A 14,537-nucleotide genomic window follows, 5' to 3' on the forward strand; every position below is an offset into this window, starting at 1 on the left:
CTGCATGTGCTTCTGCTGGAGAGCCTGATCTTGAACTTGCCTTTGTTTCACCAAGACCATCCACATGGGGTATGTGGTTGAACCAAGCTGCAGATACCAAAGACCCATTGTCGTCCTCCTCCTCCTCATTAACATCATCACCATCACAGCAACAATAATAGTCAGCACTCACTGAGTGCTTCCTGTGTATCAGGCTCTATCCTAGGAATGTTACGTGCATCTACTTTGGTTCATCCTCACAATTCACCCCTGAAGCAGGTCTTCTTATTCTCTCTATCACAAATGAGAACACTGAGGCTCAGAGAGGTTGGGGACTTGCCCAAGGCACACAGCTAGGAAATAGCAAATTGGAATTTGAGCCCAGGTTTTTCAGACTGCAAAGTTCACACTCTTGCTATGTTGCCAGACTGGTTTTTCATTTGTTTGCTTTAACTTAAAAAAAATTGAAATGAAATTCACGTAACATAATTTTGTAAACATTTTAAGGCATACGATTCGGTCCATTTAGTACATTTAGTAAATGTTGTACCACCAACACCTCTATCTAGTTCAAAAACATTTTCATCAGCCCCAAAGGAGACCCTGTACCCACTAAACATTGCTTCCTCCTGTCAACCCCTGGCAACCATTAGTCATGCTGTTTCTATGAACTTACCTATTCAGAATTTTGCATGTAAATGGAACCATATGATATGTAACCTTTTGTGTCTGGCTTCTTTCACTTTGCATAATGTTTTCAGAGGTTCATCTATGTTGTGACATGTATCAGTACGTCCTTCCTTATCATGGCTGGATAACGTTCCATTGTATGATCATACACATTTTGTTTGCCTATTTATCAGCTGATGGACATTTAAGTGGTTCCACCTTTTGGCTATTGTGAATAGTGTTGCTATGAACATTTGTGTACAGGTATTTGTTTGAGTCTCTGTTTTCAGTTCTTTTGGGTATATATGTAGGAGTAGGATTGCAGGGTCATATGTAATTTCTGTTTAACCTTTTGAGGGACTGCCATACTGTTTTCCACTGCAGCTGCCCTATTTCACATTCCCACCAGCAACGTACCAGCCTTCCACTTTTCCATATCCTCCCAACATTTGTTATTCTCTCTCTCTCTCTAATATAGCCATCTTATTGGGTATGAAGTAGTATCTCATTTTGGTTTTGATTTGCATTTCCCTAAAGACTAGGGATGTCGAGCACATTTTCACCCACTTCTTGGTCATTTGTATATCTTTGGAGAAGTGTATATTCAAGTCCTTTGCCCATTTATCCCCCCCTTGGCTGGCCAGTATGGGGATCCAAACCCTTGACCTTTGTGTTACGACATTGTGCTGTAACCAACTGAGCTAACCGGCCAATCCCCTTTGCCCATTTTTAAATTGGATTGACATTTTGTGCTTTCACTTCTTGTTTAGAAATAATTTGTAACTTATAGGAAAATCACAATATAGTACAAAGCAACCCATATAATCTTTCCCCAGATCCATCTATTATTAACATTTTGCTCCATTTGCTTTCTTACTGTAGGTATCTATTATTTTTTCCCTGAGTCACTTGAGAGTAAATTTTACACAGCATGGCCCTTTAATCCTAGATACTTCAGAATAAGGATATTTACTTTCATAATCATAGTACAGTGACCAAGTTCAGTATATTTCACGCTGGTATGATATTTCTTCCTAATCTACTGCCTGCATTCCAGTTTTACCAATTAATCCATTAATGTGCATTTCCCTCCAGTATAGGATTCAGGCGAGGATCCTGTATTGCACTTGACTGTCGTTATCTCTTTCATCTCCTTTAATCTGAAACAGTCCTTCAGTCTTTCTTAGTCTTTCATGACTTTGATATTTTTAAATAATATAGTGCCTTTAAAAAACAGTGTTCCTCAATTTGGGCTTCTCTGATGTTTCCTTGTGATTAGATTCAGATTATGCATTCCTGGCCAGAATACTGCATAGACCATACCGTGATCTGTGCAGGGCTTCACATCTAGAAACACACAATATCCGTTTGGCCAAATATGAGAGTTCTTCAAAAACTTCATGGGAAATAGAGTTGAAAGATTTTTTTTTTTTTTTTTTTTTTTTTGGCAGCTGGCCTGTATGGGGATCCAAATCCTTGACCTTGGTGTTGTCAACACCACAATCTACTGAGTGAGCTAACCAGCCAGCCCCAGAATTTAAAGATAAAACCAAGAACTTTTTGAAAGATAATTCCGTGAACTTTTTGAAGTACCCTCATAGGTGATGATATTTTAATCCCTCGGTCCGATGTCTCATTCCTCTACCGTATAGTTGCACTTTTTTCCTCTCACTATGACTAAGCAATCTGTAAAAAGACACTTTTAAGACCATGCCAATATCCTGCCCCTCACCAAAAATTTCCTTTAGATTCAGCACCCATTGACCAGTTATGCCCTCAGGCTGTCCCCCTGTAGGCTGTCCCCTCTGATGTCTGTTTCTCCAGGCAGGGCATTAGACACTGAGAAGCCTAGTCGAGTGCAGCTCTTCTGGCCAGCACCCAGCTGCCCTAGTTTGGCCTGGGTTCAAGGCTCTGGCTCACAGTCCATCTCCTATGTGGGCAGCTAGACCTTCTTGTGTGCAGGATTATGGGAGACACATCTCATCTCATGTCCTGGAAGCTTCCTTTCCTCACTGCAGCCACTGCAGCCACAGGCTGGATTGAGGGGACCATTGAGTTGTCCAGTCACCCAGGCTGGGGGTGTCAGGAGCCCTCTTTCCCACTGGCAGGCCTCAGAAGCTGAGGATGGTGAAATCTCACTGGCAAGGCTGTGGTGGCCTCAGCAGGAACCTGAGATAAAACGATGCCTAACAGTTAGGGCAGTGGCTCTGAGGGTGACAGACTGGGAGCCCACAGGAAGTGACTGCGTGCTGAGCTGACGTGTCTTTGCCCCGGCACCCGTCCTGGAGCTGCAGGCTGGTGCGGCTGGGGGCATGTCCCCAGAGTGTCCTGAGCCTGGGCCAGAAGGATCGCAGGGCCAGTCCCTGGGGCCAGGCAGGCACTACGGGGCCTTGGTCTCGGGTCAGTGTCCCCTGCAGCCATGCCGGCCCCCTGGAGCATGCCCCGCTGGAGAGCTCGTGTGGCTGCCGCGGTGCTCTGCTACATCAACCTCCTCAACTACATGAACTGGTTCATCATCGCAGGTGAGGGGACCGTGTGCATCCTGGGGCAGCACCTGCTGGTCTACCGCACCTCCTGGCGGCTGTGTATCCACGTGCCTTCCCCCAGCATCCTTTCTTCTCTTGGAGTGCACATCCAAGCTAACACTACAACTGGTGTTCTCTTTCCTGGAGGTGGTTTTCAGCCATGGCTGAATTGGGGGAAGGACCGTCAAAGTCCCCAATCCAGCCCCAGACTGAGAGGAAGCACAGTGGATGTGGGAGCAGGGTCGCCATGAGGGGTGGGTGGGTGAGGGCAGCAGGGCAGATGGGCCTTCTGGGCAAAGGCCTCGGGGCTCTGAATGAAACCCCCGGGGTGAGGGTGTGGAGGATGGGGCAGCCTGGCCCAGCTCCCAGGCAAGAATAACTCTTGCTGGGTCGGTTTCTGGGACAGCAGGCTGCTTGCAAATTTTGCATATCCTCCTTCCTTCTTGTAGGCCCCAGGGTTCAACCTGCTCTGTCTTCTCATCACTGACTCACTCATTCATTCATTCACTCAGGATTGACTGGGGCTCAACTTACTTTTCTTGTCACTCATTCACTCATTCATTTAAGATCCAACTTGCTGTTCTCTTTTTCTAACTCATTCATTCAAGACTGACTGAGCACTATTTATGGTCAGGACCCTCTGGTGGGTGCTGGGGACCCGGGAGGAAATCAGACTTTAGTTTCTGAACTCAGGAATGACCACCTCATGGGGCAGGGGGAGGGGCTCATTAACAGCAACTCTGCAAGGCAGAGAGGTACGGCCAGACCAGGGAGGCACTGTCCAGGCTGGGCAGCTCAGGAGGGGCCAGCAGGACATCGATCCATCAGTCACCAGCTGGGCACACCAGAGTGCAGCTGTAGAATGTTGGGACTCAGGGCTGCAGACATCGCCAGGCCTGGTCTCCATTGCTGGGGAGCTCAGAGGGACATCAACACATGTACAAGTAGCTCTAATACAAGACAGAGTGGGGTGAGTGTCAGCCAGACCGCCCTGAGGACAAATGACTGAGGGTTCCAGCAGAATTCAGAGGAAGGTATTTAGCATGGAAGGCTGAGAAGATTGGAAAGACAGGGATGGGGTGGGGGCAGGGCATTCAGAGAGAGGGGTCAGCGCATGCCAGGGCACACGGGGTGACCGTGCATGCTCCGATCAGGGACAGCAAGAAGGAGAAAGCAGGACACTATTTCAAAAAGTGTGTTTGAAGCAAGATCATGGACTTCTATGGATTCAGGCTGGAAGCTCAGACTTCCCATCCCGGGCAATGGGAAGACACAGATGGCTTGGTTTTTTTTTTTTTGTGGATGGCTGTTATGGGATCTGAACGCTTGACCTTGGTGTTGTGGACAGCTTTTTTAAGTGGGGGGAATATAATCAGATTTGAGGTCCTGATGGAGGCAAAATGAGCCAGTTCAGAGGCTGCTGCAGGGGATCAGGCTAAAGTGAAGGAGGCCTTAGTTGGGCTGGAGGCATGAAGAGGGGCAAGAGGCAGATGGGGCCGGGAGTCATGCCACTTACCCTGGGGCCTCTGCTGGGCTGGGAGACCCTGAATCCTTCCTGACTGGGGTCCCCTCCTCACTGGGACTTCCTGGGGATGTGTGAGAAGCAAGGCTGTGGTTATCGGGATGATGGGGGCCTAGAGAAGTGAAACCAGGCCAAGCACCGGGGACTGTTGAGGGCAGGAGGTTCTCATGGCAGCTAAACTCTTGTGGGAAACAGCTCTTCAGAGGCCAGAGTGACAGGTTACAGGTAAAAGTGAGGCTGGGTCTACACCTGGCCCTGGGATATTCCCAGAGCATCACAGGGTCGGGAGGAGCCCAGGAGTAGACAAACAGGAGGATAAGTCCTCATTCCTAAAAATGAAGATGAGCACGATTGCAGTAAATTAGTACTTAGCTATTTATTTTGCTTACCTGCACTCTTTTTTCTCTCCAATGACTACGTCCTCTTTGTGCAATTTAAAATAATAAAAGGGGAAAAAGACATACTGGTTTGTATGCCTGGATGCTGTGGCAACTGGGTCCACATTAAATGTCTAAACAAAAATCTCTTACTTTGCTTTTCTGATTCTTTGATCTTTATTTGCCTGCTGGCAGGTCTTGGAAGTGTGGATGCAGGGTTTTCTTGGTGTGGGTGTTTCTGCAGGGCCCCACTGCGGGCTTCTGCTCCCCTTCCATGATGCTGGTGGGAGGGCAGGCTGCCTCTTGCTGGGAGTCTAATCCCAGCTCCCCCACTTCCAGCTGTGCCACCGTGGCAGCTACAGCCCCTGTTCCTCATCTGTATGATGGGACAAAGAGAGTCCCTACCTCTTTGGATAACAACTGCAAGGGTCAAGCTCAGGGTCTGGCTCTCGACCCTCTCATGATTCAATGAATGTGTTGATTGTTCTTTTTTTTTTTTTTTTCGTGACCGGCACTCAGCCAGTGAGTGCACCGGTCATTCCTATATAGGATCTGAACCCGCGGTGGGAGCGTTGCCGCGCTCCCAGCGCAGCACTCTACCGAGTGCGCCACGGGCTCGGCCCTGATTGTTCTTCATGATAATGACAGGGCCAGAGCCACATGGCTCACATGAGCAGGTGCTGCAGACCCTGACCCTTTCTAAAATATCACCAAGGGGCTAACAGGATTTCAGGGAGTAGAGCCGGGTGTCTGGTGGCCTGCTTTCTCTCTCTGTATTAGGCTAAGCACCCACTGCACCGGCCCATGGCTTAGCAAAATCTTGAAGGGGCTTCAGAGACCTGGCTGGTGCAAAGCAGGAGCCTTCCAGTCTCAGGGAGGTGGGGCTGACCATGGACCTAATTGGGACCTAAGTCTCTGAAGCTCTGTGTGTGCATGCTTATATCTGTGAGCTCAGGCCTCTGGAAGAACAGGCTTTTGTGTACATGTGTGCAGGCCAGGGCACATATATCTTGTCTGTACAAGCTCATGTGTGTATATGCACATCTATGCCCACTGGTGTTTATGCATGAGCAGGGCTGCTGTGTTGCACAACCCCAGGGACTTCCATTTACACAGTAGTCTAAGTGAAGGACTGTTTACTGTGCAGCAACAGGGAGCTGCCCGTCACTCCGACTACAATGTGATTGGCAGCCCTGCATGTGCATATGCATGCATGTCTGTGAGGGTGTCCTCATGTGTACTTCTCAGTGTATGTGTGTGTCTTAGTCTGTTTTCTGCTGCTAAAACAGAATACCACAGATTGGGTAATTTGTAAAGAACAAAAGTTTATTTGGCTCACCTTTCTGGAGGCTGGGAAGTCCAAGAGCATGGTGCTGGCACCTGGTGAGAGTCATCCGGTGGTGGAATGCATCACATGGCAAACAAGCGTGAGAGACAGAGAAAATCGAGCCAAACTTATCCTTTTATTAGGAGTCTGTTCCTGTGATAACTAACCCATATCCGTGATAACAGCATTAATCCATCATGAGGGCAGAACCCTCATGATCTAACCATCTCTTAATGGTCCCATCTCTTAACACTATTAAAATGGCAATTACATTTCAAAATGACTTTTGGAGGGGACATTCAGACCGCAGCAGTGTGTATGTGTGTCTGGGTGTATGAGGTTGGGGTTATGTGTCTGTGAGTGTAGGCTACTATGTGTGTATGTATATCTGTGCCTCTGCAGGCATATTTCTCTGGGAATGCCTGTTTGTATGTATGCATGTGTATCTGCATGTCTGTGTGTCTCCGTGATAGTGTGTCTGCACCTGTGAGTGCATGCTTGCGTGTAAACGTGTGTGTATGTGTGTCTGTGCATTTGGGGTGATGGTTTCTATGTGTCTGATGTGCACATATCTCTCTGTGTGTGTGTGTGCGTGTGTGTGTATACACATGTGTGGAAGACAAGGAGAGAGAACAGTGGGCCTGGGTGCTGTGCCTTGTGCTGTGCTGGTCAGCTGTGGCCCTGTCCCAAACTTGGGGCAGCTGCCTTTAGAGGACCGGCAGGCTACTTCCCATTTTTGCTGTCCCTCCATCCACAGGCGTGCTGCTGGATGTACAGAAGTTTTTTCAGATCAGCGACAGCCATGCTGGTTTGCTTCAGACTGGTAAGGAGTGAGTCCCTGGCCCTGGAGCTGGGGCCCTGGGCTCATTCTGGGTTGAGGTCTTTCAGTGGGTCTTGTTCTGTGCCCAGCTCCAGCCCCACTGAGGACCCTGGCACTGCAGATGGGTGGGACCTGGGCATGAGGGATGGTCTGGAGGGGGAGGAGGAGAGAGCATGGGCTGAGGCCTGAAGAGCCCTTTAGGTCTGAGTGGAGGGGGCTGCAGGAAGCGTGGGGCGGGGGGGGGCAGGAAGCTCCTGAGCATCACCTCGTGGCTGTGGACTTGGTCACTCATCCCTTTCACATTTGTCAAGCTCAGCTGTGTACCAGAGACTCACTGGGGTCTGAAATTCGATGTGTGCTTTCCTCTCAGAGGCCAGAAAAATCTGACCACCAGGATACAAACAGACAGACAGACACGACACAGACACTTACCTGTGGCATGGGTTCAGGTGGGCTCTGGGCCGACAAAGAACTCACAGTTTAGCAGCAGGGAGCAGCCATAGGTCTCATTCCAAGGGGGGCTTGGTTGGGATCACCAGGCACTAACTTTTCCCCTGTGAGTGCCTGGATGGTGACACACACATGCATTCACACACACCCACATATGGGCACATGTGGTCACAACACGTGATGCACACATGTGCACACATCAACCTGTAAGTAGCACACACTGTGGTTCCTCTCTGTGGACCTCTCCCTCCTTGTAACAGTCCATTATCTCTGTTCTTTAGAACGTGGCTCTCGGCTGGCCAGTTAGCTCAGTTGGTTAGAATGTGGTGCTGATAACACCAAGGTCCAGGGTTCGATCCCTACATGGGCCAGCAAAACAAAGCAACAAACATAACTCTCAAACAGGGGTATGGGCACCCCCGGGGACACACAGAAGCTTTCTTAGGGCTATGTGAACAAGGAGATTTTTGAGAGGTCCATTTCTGGATCCTCGAGCCTGTATGTTTCCTTCCTGAAACGAATCAGCTTGTGGCTGGCCTGTCCTTCTGCTTTCTCACCTCCCCTTTTACGATCACACGTTTACCATTTTAAGCAGGAGACACCTCTCCCCATCCTGGATGCACTGCTCTGGGGTGTAAAAACCTCCAGGGTGCCAGAGGGACCCCTCATGGATGTTTGGCTTCTCCTGGAGGCCCTGAGAGCGAGGCAGAGAGAGCATCTGTAGAAACGCACTGGGGAGGTTTCCTCCAGGCCGCAAGCCCAGGCAAGGAGCCAAACCTTATCTAGCCGCCCCACTGTGCGTGAAGTCTACTATTTATCTACAAATTAGAATTCAGAAGTGAGATGTGGTCTCAGGGGTGGGTGTCAACACACTTATTTCAGCGAAAAAAATGAAGCCAACGTTTTTTCTTACAATCAGTCTAATTTGTCTGATGGGTTTGGCAAAGGAGGACTGGTTTTGCTACTTGGACTCTACGGTGGACATTTCCTATAAATGGATGACTCATGATCTGTGGCTCTGAGGATTTGGATGAAAATATAGTTCAAAAAAATACACAATATCAAAACATAAATGCGTGGAGGAAAAAAACCACAATAATGCTGGAAAGCACACATACCCTTTATAACTTTAAACTTTCGTTAAAAGCATTTTAAATGTCAGCTGAAAACATGTGAAGGAGTACACAGTTCTATAAATTTCTTTAGGAGCCACATGAGCAAGAATTAGAAGGCCACTGCTTTAGACTGTGGGTCTTTCCAACTGCCCCTCAGTAATATTTGTTGCCAAAGTGAGACAATCTGGGCTCAACCCCCAGAACCTTCTCTGTGGACTTTTTTTTTTTTTCCTGGCACCTGTCCGGTAAGGTAACAACCTTCTCAATTAAATAGGTAATGGTAGTTGAGTCAACATTTCCCTTCTCTGATTCTTACCATGGTGATCGATCAGGTGATCAGTTATTACTACCAGGCCCCTCATACGTGAGATGCCATGGAGGAAGAAGTGTGTGTGTTTGGGAGTGGGTGAAGGGAAGGGTCATTTTTGCAGAAACAGCCCAGAAAGGTGTGTGGAAAGGGCAGTGGGCTTGGAGGCCTGAAGACCAAGCTGGTCTCCGGTGGCCTCAGGTGAGTCTCTTTACCTTCCTGAGTTGCCGTGCAGTGGCCTTAAGACCCACCCCACTGTCTGTCTACAGGGCTGCAGAGAGGAGGAAACCCAGGACAGAGAGAGAGCTTGGTCAAGCTGTAAGAGTGAGGTGGGAGGTGGGGGGAAGTAGTGGTCAGGCCCCCTGCACCTCTCATGGGACAGAGGGGCTGCTGGAATTAGTTAATTAATTAGTAATATTTAAAACTAATACTGACTTGGCCCTTTAAAACTAACACTGACTTGGCCCTTACCACGTGTCAGGCACTATTCTAAGTGCTTTAAATATAAACTCATTTAACCTTACAACAATCCCATGAGGCAGGTATTATTATGATGCCCATTTTACAGACGATCAAACTGAGGCTCAGAGAGGTTATGGGACTTGCTGAAGCTGGGATTTGAATCTAGAAAATATGCTTCCAGAGTCTGTCTCTTAACTCTGTGATCATTAATTGCTCCCACCTTGTCACAGAAATGATTTGCATTTGGAGGTGCTGGGAACAAGCAGTGCCTGCCTTCTGTTTGGGAAGGGTACCTGCAGATTCCCAGGGCATCTGCAGATTAAAGTGTTGTATCCTGCAAACCATTCCTGCCCAAAATCCCATAAAAGAATTAGAAGATTTAAGGAAATATTTTGATAACCTTTGGGTAAAAAAGATATGCAGAAACAAGACATGAAGACATGACCCTCCCTCCCCCCATAAGATTGATAAATTTGACTACATCAAAGCTAAATATTTCTGTATGATGGTGATTGAAACTCTAAATCTGATTAATGATAATAATAGATAACTTTTATTGGGCATTTGCATAAAGCCATTCAGATGCCTTTCATGTGATTTATTTTATTTAATCCCCTCAATAACCTTATAAGGAAAGTACTATTACTGCTGTGTGTAGTTGATGAAAGGGGAACAAGCAGAGTTATGGAATTAGCCAAGGTCACATAGCTAGAAAGTGATGGGCTAGGACTTGAACTCTGGTAGTCAAGTCCCAGAACTTGCATTTTTTTTTTTTTGGTGCTGGTTGGCACGGATCTGAACCTGTGACCTTGATGTTACAAGGCTACCTTTAACCAGCTGAGCTAACTGGCCAGCCAGAACTTGCATTTTTAATTCTTAAAACAAATATAAAGGACTGGGAGAAGTTATTTTCAAAATATATTAAACGTCAAACGACCGGCCAGCCTTCCAAAAAAAAAAAAGTCAAACGACAGCCTCATAGAAAAAATGGCAAAAGATGCAAACATAGGAACTGTCGCTCAACTCCACTGGAAATAAGGGCAGTGCAGATGAAAACACTGGCGAGATAGCATTTGTTTTTCAACCTTTCGATGAACAAAAATAAAACGACCGGTCATATCAAGGGTCAGCAAGGGCACTGGCATATACTTCTATGAGAGTGTAAAATGATACAGCCTTTTTGGAGAGCTGTTTTGGCAGCACCTATTAAAATTTTAAATACCGTGGACCCCAAGGATCACTCTCTGTGGAGTATTAGGTTGAACCATATTAAATTGCCGTTTTTGTAGATCAAAACTGGCCTAATTTTTATAACGGCATGTGGCTCAACCCAATACTAGAGCACGTCATGGGGGAGTGGGAAGAATCTGGCCATTCATTGGGCTCAGGAAATGTCAATCATCTGTGCTCAGTGACTGGAGACCCGGGTGCTGGGTGGGGCCCTCCAAAGCCTAAGGCCCTTGGACTTGGGGACCCGGTGGAGGAGGGTCCAGACCTTCCCTCCTCTACCTGCCTGGCTCTCCTAGCCTGGGGGCAGGGACTCACCATGGAGGGAGCGGGGCAGGCCGATTTTATTTAAGGAATGGAAGCAGTGTGTGGCCTATCCATGTGGCATACAGTCAAGCAAAAAACGTGACAGCTGCTTTGTCATCACAGAATAGCAAACACATTCATTAATCCAGTCGCCAATATTAATAAGGGTTTACTTTTAAAAATGGAATACATACAAGTATCAGTGTCTGGGGAATATTTTACCTACTTAGGAAAACCAGCTCCTTCCCAGCCTCCTGGAATCCTCACAAGTTTATAGTCAATGTGATCCTCTGAAACCGTCCTCATTTGCTGGTCAAAGCAGGCCCCTGGGGGACCCCCAGGACTCCCCTCCCCAACTTACCCCCTCACTCACGCCCCCTCCCCCAGCAGGTGTATGAGTGGAAAAGAGGACCAGTCATGTGTTCTTGTAAAGACAGGAAACTAGCCCCTACTCCATGCCGGGGCTCCACATTTACCTCTTTACACAGCCTGGGAGGGGGACGTGGACTCCTCCAATGTTGGGGTGATGCTCAGAGAGCACGCACAGTGAGCAACTGGCAGAGCTGGGATTTGGACCAGGGCCCTGTCCCCCACATTCTGGGCTGTGGCTTGCATGGTGGATGAGGATTGTGAGATTCACCTTACGTTGCCTCCTCATGCCCTGGGCCCCCTGGCAAGATGCCAGCTGTGGCATCTGAGTCAGGCTCCTTCCCTGGGTCTGGGGGACCATCTGCCCAGCCACCGTCATAGGGGGACCCAGGCCACCCCTTGTGTGTCTCTTCCAGTCTTCATTGGCTGTCTGCTGCTGTCTGCACCCGTGTTTGGCTACCTGGGTGACCGACACAGCCGCAAGGCCACGCTGAGCTTTGGGATCCTGCTCTGGTCAGGGGCTGGTCTCTCCAGCTCCTTCATCTCCCCCCGGGTAAGTGCCCACACCCCTGCCCAGGCCCCTGGGGACCTTCCCCCACCTGCTTCCTCCTGATCCAGCCCTTTCCAGCCCTGTTCATTCCTGGCTCGGGCTGGTGCAGGGACTGTACTGCCAAGGGTGGGAGGGGAGGGCACAAGGGCACAGCCTCCAGGCCCGAGCCTGAGCAGGGCAGAGCCCGTTAGACTTTCTTAACAGGAGGCTTCCTCTCTTGCACCTCCTGCCTCATTTCCTCCCAGGTCTGCTGGGGCTGCGGGTAACAGCTACTGTCTTGGGAAACTGGCCTGGTTAGCAAAGTCGAGACCCAAGAGAAGGGCTCCCCTGGGTGCAGGGGTAAGCGGTGGCTGCAGGCACCAACAGGGGGCACCCGTGGGATTTTGGGAAACTGGGACAGGGAGTGAAGTAGCCCTGATCCACTCTCCTGCCCCTGGGGGCCTGTGTCATGAGGACACTTTACCCCTCTGACAAATCCTTGGGTCCCTTGCCCCACGGGTGATTTCTGGAACTCACTATGGTCTCGTGCCTGGCTCACCCAGTATTCCTGGCTCTTCTTCCTGTCCCGGGGAGTCGTGGGCACTGGCACGGCCAGCTACTCCACCATTGCGCCCACTGTCCTGGGCGATCTCTTTGTGAGGGACCAGCGGACCCGCGTGCTGGCCATCTTCTACATCTTTATTCCTGTTGGAAGGTTGGTACACCCCTGGATCCACTTCCCCAGGTGGTAGACTGAGGTCCAAAGGAGTCAGAACAGGGACTGGGCTGGGGGTAGGAGAGGTCAAAGCAGGCAGGCTGGGATCTGAATCCCAATACTACCCCTTCCTCGCCATGTCAGTTTACTGCCCTGAGCCTCAGTTTCCTCATCTGTAAATGGGGGCAATAATGCCAACCGATGGGCTGTGGTGAGGATTAGAGAGAATGAGAATGCTTCCTACAGAACACTGAGGGAAGGAGTGAGAAAAAGGAGCATGACCTGCTGAGGGAAGGCTGGCCCTGGGAGGTGAGATGAGGAAGTGTTGGGGCTGGGTCCTGCACCCCACAGCAGGGCAGGACAGAGTGGGATTTGCAGTCAGGCCCCTGAGCTCTGATCCAGGTTTTCTGTACTTGCCTGACTCAAGCAGGGCTGAGCCTTGGGCACAAGGGGTGGGGATGGTGTTGGGTGTGTCCTCATATGGGGAGAGAGTGGTGCTGGGGGGTGGGCCAAGAGCCAGAGGTCACTGGGGACCTGACCAAGGGCAGTGGACATCTGGCTTATTTTTCTCTCTGGAAGGGCTATGAGCCTGCAGAGAGCCAGCTCCCTGGGTGGGGGCTCCCAGGTCGGGCTGGCCTTGGGACTCACCTCCCTGCCTCCCTCCCCTCACTGTCCATCTCCCTTGCCCCTCCGTTGCAGTGGTCTGGGCTATGTGCTGGGGTCGGCTGTGACGGAGCTGACTGGGAACTGGCGTTGGGCCCTCCGAGTGAGTCCAGCTTCCTTTTCTTCCTTCTGCTTCCCCCCAGGCCGGCAGGGACTTTCCAGCCTTGGATGGCCTTAGCCACTTTGGCAAGTATCTGGCGCCATGGGGGTGGTCAGATGTTGGCCGTTTTGGATGTTTGGCGCCTCATATGGAACATGACCTGTGGAAGTTGTGGCACGGGTTCAAATCCTGGCTGCTCGGTTTACTAGCTGTGTGATCTCGAGCAAGTTGCCTCCCTCTTCAAGCCTCAGTTTGCCTATCTTTAAAGTGGGTGTAGTGAATGCTACCTACAGAATCTTGAGGATTAATGAGACAGGATGAAAAGCTCCTAGTCCAGGGTCAGGGAACATAGTAGGCTTTTAACGACTGGCAGCTAGAGTTACTCAGGGAGTCTGCCAGGACACCTGGGGATATACCTGGCAGGCCCTGTTGGGGCTAGAGCCACTGTTGGCTCAGACTCGGGTAAGGATGTGGACCAATCAGAAGAAGAAGGAACTCATTGGCAGAGGGGCAGGGGGCTCAGTGCTGTGCGAGTGCAGATCTGTGTGCAGATCTCTGCTGAGCCTTCCTGGAGCCAAGGGAACTGGCATGTGAAGCCACAGAAGGCAAGTTGGGACCTTGGAGTGGGGTGGGCTTCAGGGAGGCAGGTTTGACTTAGCTTAAATAAGAACCTTCTCACAGTTGGAGCTGTTTGAAGGCTGCCCCAAGACACGTAGTGAGATCCCCGTCCTTGGGGTATGAGCAGGGGGACTGCTAGGAGAGGATAGACTAGGGCAGGGCTGGTGTGGCAGATGGAGGCATGGGCCAAGAAAAGGACCAGTTCTTGGGGCAGCAAGTACTCAGTAGTCAGGGCCAGTGTAGTCAGGGCCTGTTTTCAACCACCTGAGGCCTGCTGATCCCAACAGAGTGGTATAATGGACAGACAGGCATTAAAGCACATCCCAAAGAGACCCCACTCCCCAGAGAAGCTGTCTTCTCAGGAGTGAGGGGGTAAGAAACAGTGGTGTATCAGCTCTGTGTATAACCAGCACCCAGAAAATGATCTCCCCCAACCCCCCAGTGCCTGGACCACAGA

General features: G+C 49.8%; 1 protein-coding gene across 1 annotated transcript in view; it reads left to right on the top strand.

Moving 5' to 3' along the window:
- The first annotated feature begins 2,957 nt into the window (after window positions 1-2,957).
- SPNS3 (SPNS lysolipid transporter 3, sphingosine-1-phosphate (putative)) overlaps window positions 2,958-14,537 on the top strand; it is a 41,655-nt gene continuing 30,075 nt past the window's right edge. Inside the window, 6 exon segments of the mRNA XM_063112950.1 lie at window positions 2,958-3,054; window positions 3,057-3,170; window positions 7,157-7,222; window positions 11,872-12,008; window positions 12,548-12,699; window positions 13,399-13,465. Of these exon segments, the coding sequence (XP_062969020.1) occupies window positions 2,961-3,054; window positions 3,057-3,170; window positions 7,157-7,222; window positions 11,872-12,008; window positions 12,548-12,699; window positions 13,399-13,465 (630 nt within the window). The 5' untranslated portion in view covers window positions 2,958-2,960.

Source organism: Cynocephalus volans, chromosome 10 (genome assembly GCF_027409185.1).
Source record: "Cynocephalus volans isolate mCynVol1 chromosome 10, mCynVol1.pri, whole genome shotgun sequence".
In the NCBI taxonomy this organism is placed as follows: domain Eukaryota; kingdom Metazoa; phylum Chordata; class Mammalia; order Dermoptera; family Cynocephalidae; genus Cynocephalus; species Cynocephalus volans.